Here is a 10,534-nt window from a genome sequence, read left to right as displayed (position 1 = left end):
CACTTGCCCAATTACAATGTAATTTCCTCCAAGAAGTGTCGCCCGAAGAGAGAGGGGGGCTGGGGGAGGAGAGAGAGCGAGAATGGATGTGGTTGGGTGGGGCATGTTGGCTGGAGATGGGGGACCGAGCTGCCGAGAGAGAAAATTGAATTTTTTAAGTTATATTTTTTTAATTTTAAGTTTTAAGTTTTATTTTTATTTTTTTCATTCATATTTTATGTAGCCTAATTAAAAAGACAATCCTACCCTAGACTGTTAAGTTGAGTTAACTCCTGTTAAATTTAGGGGGTGTGATTCTAATAAATGAAACATGTGGGGGTATGACTATAAGTATACTAAACCTCAGGGGGTTTAAGTTAAATTATTTCTTTTTTAAAATTTCCTTAAGCATAAAATATAGGGTTAAATACTTTTGTGGTCACTGGGGTTTACATGAAAATTTAATTTTGTCACTGAGAAAAATATTTAGCCAAATTGGTCAATGTGTTTCACAAAGTTTACAATTTATAGACATTCTGTTATATTTCGTTAAGTACATTTTTTATTTCATTTTTTAGGAAGTGCCTTCTGTCTTCTTCCTCTAACTCAATGAGTTAGGGTATATTGTGCTATTAGGAATTGACAAACTAGGAAAAATTGGGTTGAAATCGAAATTGTGAGGCCACATGCACCAGAGGCTTAAGTCGACAGATTTACTCAAAGCCATGCTGAAGGACTGGTAATCATCCCCTTCAAAACTAAGGGTGAGACAAAACCCTTGCAAAAGCAAGGAAGAGACATACCTAACACTTTGTCCCAAAAAAAAAAAAAAAAAAACAGACCCAACACAAAATTGGGAGGGAAAGCTCTCCACCACATAATGAGGGGGAAATAGAGGCCTGATTTATTAGCCAAATGAGTGGGCAATTCTAGGGGAAAACCCCTGGAACCAAAGAGAGTTGCAGAGCTACTGTGTGTTTTAGAAGGAAAGAGAAGAAGAGTCGAGAAAAAAGAGGGCACACCAATTTGGAGGACACTTACCCTCCGTTTGGATGAGGAAAAATAACTCGGAATTTAGCTAAAAGTCGGGAATTTAATAGGGGTGTATTCAATTTAGATTTTAAAAGATTTTAAAGAAGTTTAAAAGTTTAGGTGTATTCAATCACGATTTTATAGAAGTCTATTCAATTTAGACTTTTTAAATTCCATTCAAATTTAGATGTATTCAATCACGATTTTAAAAGACTTCATTAAAGTTTGGGTGTATTAAAAAACTTATTGATTTTAAAGGAATACAAAAAGTGGTGGATTTCGTTTGATATTAGACTAATTTTAGGCCATAACAAATCTTTGTTTCTCCCCAAAGATTTTGATAGATATATTATTTTTATTCTCAAGATATGATTTCACCACTTCTACTACCACCATCTTATCATGACTATCACCATCGCCGCCGCCGCCACCACCACCATGAGAGTCATTGTCGTCGCCACCACCACCACAGCCATTGCCGCCACCCCCAACACCATCACCCACATCGTCACCACCACCACCGCCAGCATCATCACCGTCATCACCCTTACCCCCATCTCCACCACCATTACCACCCCCACTATCAGCCCCACCATCACCACCACAACCACTGCCAATATCAACATCATCACTACCACCACCACCACCACCACCTCCTCCACCCCCTCACTCCCACCACCACCACCATTACCACCCACACCTCCTCCATCACTACCTCCCCCACACACCATCATCACCACCATCGCCATCACCACCACCGCCATTGTTATAAACTCCATTAAAATCAATAATAAAATTCTAACAAACTCAGTTAAAATCCATACACGAATTCAGTCAAAATCTATGTGGAGTTTGTAGAATTCAATCAAACTCAATTAAATTCAATTAAATTCCATCAACTTTATAACTCTTTTAAAATCATTTAAAATCTAAATTGAATACACCCTCCTAAGGAGAGAAATTGAGAAATAGAATTTTCTTTCAATTATTATAGCTTTAACCATAAACAAAATTCTAACATACAAATTACGGTGAGTATATTCGATGTCTCTCTTTGGCAATATATTTTCATTTTATGTAAGAATTAATGACCAAAAATTCTAAAATACATACGAGTACATATTCAGTACCTCTTGCAATAACTATTCGCATAACCAACACATTAGAGATGACTATGAGATCAATGAAATATATACTCGTTCATAACAATCAACAATCACATTTATTGGCCTGACAAAATGAAAAGATAGAGAAATTATACATATCCATTTTTTTAATCAGAAAAGTAAGGATTTAAGAAAAACAAACAACAACTAAGCATCCCAAACCCTTCAATAATTTCTCCTCATATTGAGTTTAACATGCATATATAACGAGGTCATAGAACATTATACATTTATTTATGGAATTGTTATTAGCACTTCAAAATAGTCATCTTACACTTATCTCTTTTCTTTATCTTCGTTCACCAATGAAGAGCGCAATGGGACTATTTTGAAGTGCCGGCTCTCTTTATGCATATATATATATATATATATATATATATATAGGTAGATAATCAAGGTAGATAAAATGACATATATCATAGATAATCAAGGTAGATAAAATGACATATATAGTAGTACTAGTTTATTATACATCACCAATAACCCTTGCTTAATCCAAAACGACTCTCCTAATTAATCACCCATAACCAAAAGCGATGAATAGTAATTAGAAGGAGCACTTCCCCTAATCATCTGATTGGTTCGAACCTCCACATTGTGTTTCAACTTGTACAAGGCTGCCCTGTACTCTTCTAACTCCTCCAAACTACTCATCATCCCAATCGGGATCGGCCTCTCCCACCACCCATAACCACAACCTCCTTCTCGTCCCTCATAATCACTATTATAATTATTATTAATAACAAAATTAATATTATTATTATTCTCCTCACCCTTGAATGATATCTTCTCTGCCTCGAGGTGCCTCGTAGCTTCCACATAGTTCTCAACTTGTTTATTACTACTTCGCATTGTCTTACCATGCAGCAAAGCACGATGATCTGGTTGACCTGCTGCAGCCAATAAGGAGGCAGTGTGGTGGCCAAGGTAGCGGTCGATGACCGTGTCATAGTTGGGTGTGCCGAAGCAAAACACCTTGCCGTTGCTCGACACGACCATCGTCGCTATCTCTGCACCGCTCAAAACGCTGAGCTCGGCGGCTTTGTTGAAGATACCCTTTTTGCGCTTGGAGAAGGTCACGTGACGCTTGTTCTTCTCTTCAATTCTCTTGATTTCAATTCTTCTCCGACCTTTGCTTCCCTTTTTTCCATCACTAGTATTATTATTGTCTGCGATCTCACTCTTGGGAATCTTAGTCTTAGCCATGGCAGTGCTAGGCTCGTTATATTAAAGGAAAACCCTAGAGATCGAGAAGGAAAATATGCAAAACCCTAGAGATCGAAAAGGAAGGTATGGAAAACCCTAAAATATTGTCAACCAATATAGGTAAAGCTCTAAGTTTTGGCTTATGAAGAAGGTAAGTGGTTTATACAACGGCAAGAACCAGTGACTTGGTTGTGAAGGATATGATTAAGGTGTGATTTTGGGTAGTTAATTTCTAAAGCTTAGGCTAAAAATATGGATATGGAGATTGTACAATCTTTTATCATAAATATATGTACTATCCTGTCTTCAATTTAAGCAAAGTACTTAATCTCACCCAAAAATTACGTACTTACCTTTTTCATGTTGATTAAATCCTTTTCCACAAAATTAATTAAGCAATTGTGGGTTTATGATTTGTCGATTCAAGTTTCTAGCCCGTTAAGCCCAAATCCTTTGCACAATAATCCTCTATAGAAGGGGAAGCCTGTTACACCCAAGTATCCCAATTTAAATGGGCGGAGGAAATTTGTTTGCACTCAATTTTTGTTTCCGATTACCTTTATTTATTTGGACACTAAAAAATAATTACTAATCTTTCAAGAATGCATCCTTTTATTACCAATTAAAAATATTTCTCTTTGGACACCAAGTTTTATTTTTTCACTTTACGACGGTAATATTTCAAGTGGTGGTGGTAGTTTTCATTTAAAAATATGAGTTTTTTTTAAAATTTTGGTTGTTTTGGATTTTTTTTTTAGCTTGTCATGAGATCATAATTGATTTTCGTGATGTAAGTTTTGTAGTAGTTTGCATTAATTAGCTTTAATTTGTTTCTTTCCAATGCTTTATTTTTTATATATTTATTTTAGGACCTTTGTTTTTATAGAGGGGTGATAATTTACCAAACTCACACACATTACACGGATGCTAGGACTCGAACTCAGCATCTTGCTTGGAGAAGCAATTGCTCCAAACCATACACTAGTGGGTACCTTGCTTTTTTTAATTTTTTAATTTTAATATTTTTTTTTTTTGGATACGGTATATACTTAACTAAAATATATTGAATAAGAGTAGTCTAGCCAATCTGAATTATAAATTAGAAATGCTTTCAATTTTCCTTCATTTCAAACTCTCTTCTGTGTCTGGTGTTCCAGATTCTTTTGGTAAGTACGGTACGTTATTATTAGTTGCACACATCGTCACTCCAGAAAAATTCATCTGCAAAGCCTTCAAATTGTCTCATGTGAGTGGCTGGCTCCAATACTCGTCAACTTACGATTTGTCCCAAAGCAATCTTTCCTTCAGTACAAATAAGCTTCCTTCTTGTACATAATGAATGCCAACAAATTAAAGGAAACAGACTGAATCATTTTATATTCATTAACCTTGGAAGATTATAATAGTCAGCTTTCCAAATTTCTAGATTGAGGGTCGGCAAGGTTGAATTAATTTAGTGATATCTCATTTACGCATTCACGGGTTGCACATAAATCCGAGATGGCAAAGACATAAAATATGCTAATCCGGCAGATTCAAGGTGAATTTACATGACAATTACAGACTAAAATAATAGTTAGCTGGAAAAAGAAATTATTAAAGCTATTTTCAACTTTGTAGCCACGGCATGTTGCTTGCCTCCTCATAAGACAATGCACCTCAATAGTAACAAGAACGTACATTTCAACATTTGCAATTTAATTAAGATGTTAATGTCACAATCATCAAGTTAATTTAGGACCGCGAAAAAATATCATTAATCAACGTCTAACGGGGACATAAATAGTACTAGGGTAGCATAGCAAGGACGGAGAGTACGCATGGCAGCCTTAAATTTGTACCGCTAGGGAGTTCCGTTATATATTTGGAATTAATTGAATCACTAATCCACAACTAGATAAAGAGACTACTTTCTTATTTGCTAATGGGGGTGAGAAGCAGCAAGCTGAGCCAGTTCATCGGCGCTCGAGGAGCTAAAAGACTGAAATTCCCTCCTCCGGTGGCACCAAGAGGTTATGTGCCTGTTTGTGTCGGTGTGGATGGTGATACTAGGCGTTTCATGGTGCATACCAAGTTGCTTGGCCATGCAGAGTTTTTGGAGCTGCTTTACAGATCAGCTGAGGAATATGGTTTTTGCAATGATGGGGTTTTGAGGATCCCATATGAGGCCAAGGATTTTGAGGAGTATTGGATGATCAAGAGGTCCAAACCCAAGATCTACAAGGTTGAGCCAGTTTAATTAGTCATGGGTTTTTTCAGTTCATTTCATGGTTAGATGTAATTATCTAGGAAAAAAAAAAGTTTTAATAGATTAGTTTTTTATGTTCATTTGCCAATCTTAGCTTGGGGATCAATTTGTTGGTGTCAATTTGCACTGTTCTTCTGGCTTGTGAAATGAAAATTATTAATTGGCTGCATTTCTTTTTGCCTAATTTTTAGAAAGTAATTATAGCTGTAAGGTTGGAGGCCTGTTCTTTATAGTCAGAATATTTCTGAATGAGCTGGAGTGTTCTGTATCTAGATGGTCTGCAGACTCTGCCCAATAATCTGCAGGCTCTGCACGATATATAATCTTGCAGACTCTGTCGAATAATCTTCAGCGTAAAAGGAGTAGAAAGAAATTTAATGGTGCTTGTTCTTTGAGCCAATGGTTTAGTGAGTGACAGCCAACGGGATATCATCAGCAGCAAAAGAAAAACACTTCATAGGCCCCCTTCACCTCCTTCCAACTTTCTGCTTATGCTGTTCATCATAGTTGGATTTTGGTACAGTAGGATCTAGTTGTGCTCCATCTGGTTATCTCTCAGCATCTCGGAGAAACTTTTACATATCATCGGTGTATACAACATTTCTCTCACAATAATTAATCATGCAATTCACAAGTGAACTAATAACTGGTCACGTGATTAGTATATAAGCTAAGAAAGATATATAATAAGTATATAAGCTAAGAAAGATATATAATTAGAAGAAACGTGTTGCATACACACACAAATTCTCCCAATATCATCACATTTTGACAATTTGATTTGATTTGATTTGATTTCGGGATTTGATTATGGATTAGCTCTAACTAAATCTTCATACAATACAAGCAAGTGGTGGATGGTGAGGATAAGGGAGAACCCGAGTGTCACTCTAGAACTGTATAAAACTGAAGTTGGGGTGTGAATTGGATCATTCATGTTGACTACAATTTTATGACAACATAAGCAAAATACATGAAATGAAGCACAAAAACGTATAAGAAAACAGTTGATGTATACGTGAGCAATGTTCTCTACATAAGCATCAATTTGATGTCGCATTCTGACCTTGTCACAACTTGTCCTGATTGTTGCCAGTCATGGGTCCGGCATCTCTTTTGCCCATTCTGCTGTGGGCCAAAACAGTCCTTCCTTCTATATTATGCCTTCTATCTATATATTAATATCTTTGGCTAACTAAATTTGGTCTTTCACTTTTGTTCTTATATTCCGACATGTTCACAAGCATGTATTATCCCATGGGAAAGTTTCAATTCCCATTACTTTTCTTTCTGAAAAAATCAAATTAAATAACTTGTCTATAGCTTGATTTGAAGAAATTTTGTCCTAATCTTTGTATCCTGTGGGCGAGGCCCATGGTAAAGCACACAGTTCAGTTTGTAGGCCTACGCCAACATGCATTGGCCATTTGTGCTTTGAGCCATTGATGCGATTATTATTCTCCGTATCTTAGCAATTAAGTGCATATATCTAGTGATGTCAAATCATTTGTTGTGCGGAAACACTCCAAGATCTTGTCATTGATAGATTATATGATGGCACATACACAAACTCTTTGAGAATAAAACACACACATCACAAAGAGAGAAACAAATACACAAAGACACAAACATTTATAGAGGTTCGACCTCCTGCCTATATCCTCTTCGTGATCCACCCAAGAAATTCACTAATACGTAAGAACAACTTTAATTATAACTTGAACCCTCTTAGCTCTCAAAAGATCCCTAGCTCTCTTTTCTCCCACCTTTTGCTCAAACCCTTTGATGCCCTTGAAAAACACCCTAGAATTCCCCCATAAATTCTCGTGTCTCGCTCTCTTGAAAATTCACTCTTGAATTTTCCTCTCTTTAAATTATCCTAGCCCTAAAAGTCCTATTTATAATGCATAGGATTTGGGCTACAACTTAATTAGGAATATGAAACTAAAACCCTGTTAAAATAGGCTAAAAAACTCCAAAATAATAGGAAAACCAAATCAAACACGCCAAAATATCGAAATCATGCGCGGCATTGTTCACGAACCCAAGCTCTGCCAAGAAACACACCCAAGCTCTCGGCCAAGAAACGGCCAAAGTGACCGGTTGCTTGAACACAACTTCTCATTCTTTGCGAATTCTCCTCCTTCCTTGTTGTTCCATCTTTGCAGCCCTTTGTTTATTCCTCATCCAGCATCTATGGTGAGCCAAAACATAACAAAATTTTTACTTCGTAGTACATCCTTAGGCATGCGACATTAGGGTAAAGAGGGAAAATACGAAAGTTTTGGTAAACCGCATTTTTTTGGTTGACTTTGGTTTTCCTATTGTTTCTTGAAGCATAAGGTAACTTTTCCTATTATAACTTGGAGGGGTTTATAACCTGTGGAATCGGCACATATAACAATTTGGAAAGTCAAAGAAGTCCTTTAAATATAGAGTGCTATGCGACGAGAATGTAATTGTGGTGGTATCTTCAATCGCAATGACATTCTTGTTGTAGCTAAGACTTTCTTCTTCTTCAAAAAGTCATTGAAGAATTGACAATTTAGAGAATTTGTCGCTATATGGACAACGTCAACTAATCTCGGATCCATATGGGTGGCATGTTAACAACTACATGCAAAATTATTTTGGGGATTTATAATTTGATGACTATACTCTTCACAATACACTTACTCTGAACATAGAGATGATGAAAACGTACAGTGAAAAGTTTGAACCCTTTGAGTTTTTGGTGTATCTTTGGTATAGATATGTTTGGTGATGCCATTAGCGCGAGGGCTTAAGCTATTATTTCCCGTGGCGACATAACTCATTCTGATGATCTGTGTTTGTTTTTTCTTAATCTATTTCTTCTTTATTATCTTTTGAGAATATTTGATTGGTCCTTTGGCAGCACGCAAGAGATGGAAAAGCTATGCCTCCTAAAAGATTGCAAATTGCACAATTGCAATTAACAAGACAGGATTAAGAATATAATATAATAAAATGGACTCATGCGCGTATGTTACAGAAGCATCTCTAACTTATATTATATAATTCCTAATCATTTGCAGCACATAAACAATGTATTTCTTCTGCTCTAAGTGAACTATTAAATTTAATGGCCAATTGTACTTTAAATTTGCCCCACCTTATACAGTTAATTCTCACTTTTTAATGTCCATAAACTTCGGTAAAACTTTTTGGTTGAGAGGGGATTTTTCCTATTAAGAGGGGCAATATCATACTAAATTCACACACAATATACAGATATTATGACTCGAACTCAAAACCTTTCCCGAGTGCAATTGCTTGGCAATTGCTCCAAACAACTGCACTGGTGGGTCCTTTGTTAGTAAAATTTTAGTATAAAAGTAAATAAAGACTACAAAAAGAAGAAAACGGTGTGCCTTTAATTTTTTATTTTTTATGGCATAGTCAAGACATAGCAAAGGCAAAATCTAGGGGAGATTCAGATTGTAGTAGTAGGACCAAAATTAGAGGGGACCAATGCAAGACGTCCTTGTACTGTGGGCTGGATTTTTCCTAGCTACTTTCACATCAGCAATAATACCCAATTACCATGCTTTTTTTCTCTTATTTGACAAGAACTTGATGTCTGCAGACAGCTAACATAGATTTTTTTTTTTCCTTTTTGGGGCAAGAATTGAGCATACATTCATGCTTGTTTCCAGCTTGTAGTCAAATCCCTCAAAATCCTAAAGACCCTAACATTATCATTAGTTTTTTTCAATCCCTCAAATCAAAGTTGATGCATTGGGGCACATAACAGATAAAAAAAATATGTGAAAGGTGGAAAATAATCAAAGACTAAAATTAAAATAAATAATAAAACAGAATAAAATTGTAGTCCCAACCAATTTGATTAATGATAAACAATTGGTATATAAAATGACAATTCATAACATAATTAACCAAGTTCTTTAACATGGGTTAATTAAATTAAACCTCACCGTCCAAATGGACACATACATTCACAAATAGCAGCCCACACACACAGACACACACACAAAAAAACTAAAACTAAATATTAATTCCCTAATTATAGTCTTAATTTACAAATTAACTAATTAACTCAATTCATTTCTTGTCAAAACACACAGAACTCAGCAAGTGTAGAACTCAACAAGCTCGTCCATGGAGCCCAACTGAGTCTCGGAGTTTTCCAGCATCCACAGCAAGTGCTCAAACAGCACCACCTCACAGGCCACCACCACCTCACCTGATGACGTGTCCACCAGCTCTTGGATGATGGGGTGATCAACGATGTCTGAGTTGATCAAGTATCTCCTCCTGGACTTGCCCACGTACACAGCATGAAGCTCCTTGGAGACCTTGCTGTCATGATCTGATTCGCTTGTTGCGGCAGCTATGGAGCTTGTGGTGCGGGTGAGCTTGGTGAATGAAGGCCATCTCTTTATGACTGACTTGAGCTTTGTTAGCTTCCCCACTTTTGCCATCTCTCTCAAGCTCAAGGGGTTTGCTGGGTTTTTGATACCAAAGTGTTTGATGAGGGTCTGAGAGAAAAGTGTGAGGAAAGTGTGAGGGAAGGTTCTTATATAAAATTGTGGAGGAGAGAGAGAGAGAGAGAGAGAGAGAGAGAGAGAGAGAGAGAGAGAGAGAGACGCTAGAGACACTTGCATGCATGGCCCACTGTTTAATACCAGCTAAGAATGAAATATATTTGGGTGCAAAACCAGTTGCTGGCAATTTGGCGGGCCTTACACTTAGCTTTGGCAGATGATCTTTTCTTTGCTTATTAGCTTTTCTATTTCCTTTTTCTTATTATTTCTATTGTGGGGGATATATACATAAATATCCTTTGCCAACCCATCATTAATTTTAAAATAGTAGCAGTCTGGAAGCTCATCAAGACTGGAGAATGCTTGCTACATGTCTT

At 36.6% G+C, this 10,534-nt stretch overlaps 3 protein-coding genes across 3 annotated transcripts; 1 reads left to right on the top strand and 2 right to left on the bottom strand.

The window, feature by feature from the left end:
- Window positions 1-2,690: 2,690 nt before the first annotated feature.
- On the bottom strand, window positions 2,691-3,383 carry LOC148295447 (agamous-like MADS-box protein AGL62). The gene has a single exon (XM_088249974.1). The coding sequence runs from the start codon at window positions 3,381-3,383 to the stop codon at window positions 2,691-2,693; it is 693 nt and encodes a 230-aa protein (XP_088106100.1).
- Window positions 3,384-5,191: 1,808 nt separating this feature from the next.
- LOC110764796 (auxin-responsive protein SAUR41-like) lies at window positions 5,192-6,226 on the top strand. The gene has a single exon (XM_088251171.1). It carries the CDS (start codon window positions 5,308-5,310, stop codon window positions 5,620-5,622), a length of 315 nt encoding a protein of 104 aa, XP_088107297.1. The 5' UTR covers window positions 5,192-5,307; the 3' UTR covers window positions 5,623-6,226.
- A 3,252-nt stretch (window positions 6,227-9,478) lies between these two features.
- LOC110764802 (SAUR-like auxin-responsive protein family) lies at window positions 9,479-10,177 on the bottom strand. Its single transcript, XM_021967830.2, has one exon. The coding sequence runs from the start codon at window positions 10,092-10,094 to the stop codon at window positions 9,741-9,743; it is 354 nt and encodes a 117-aa protein (XP_021823522.1). The 5' UTR covers window positions 10,095-10,177; the 3' UTR covers window positions 9,479-9,740.
- Between the last annotated feature and the right edge of the window lie 357 nt (window positions 10,178-10,534).

Source organism: Prunus avium, chromosome 3 (assembly GCF_965620075.1).
Source record: "Prunus avium chromosome 3, drPruAviu1.hap1.1, whole genome shotgun sequence".
Lineage (NCBI taxonomy): Eukaryota > Viridiplantae > Streptophyta > Magnoliopsida > Rosales > Rosaceae > Prunus > Prunus avium.
The sequence above is the reverse complement of the archived record's forward strand: the minus strand, read 5'-3'. Positions and strand labels throughout refer to the sequence as shown.

Bases quoted from the DNA above. Each gene is read 5' to 3' on its own strand.
- LOC148295447 (XM_088249974.1), bottom strand. From the start codon at position 3,383: ATGGCTAAGACTAAGATTCCCAAGAGTGAGATCGCAGACAATAATAAT.
- LOC110764796 (XM_088251171.1), top strand. From the start codon at position 5,308: ATGGGGGTGAGAAGCAGCAAGCTGAGCCAGTTCATCGGCGCTCGAGGA.
- LOC110764802 (XM_021967830.2), bottom strand. From the start codon at position 10,094: ATGGCAAAAGTGGGGAAGCTAACAAAGCTCAAGTCAGTCATAAAGAGA.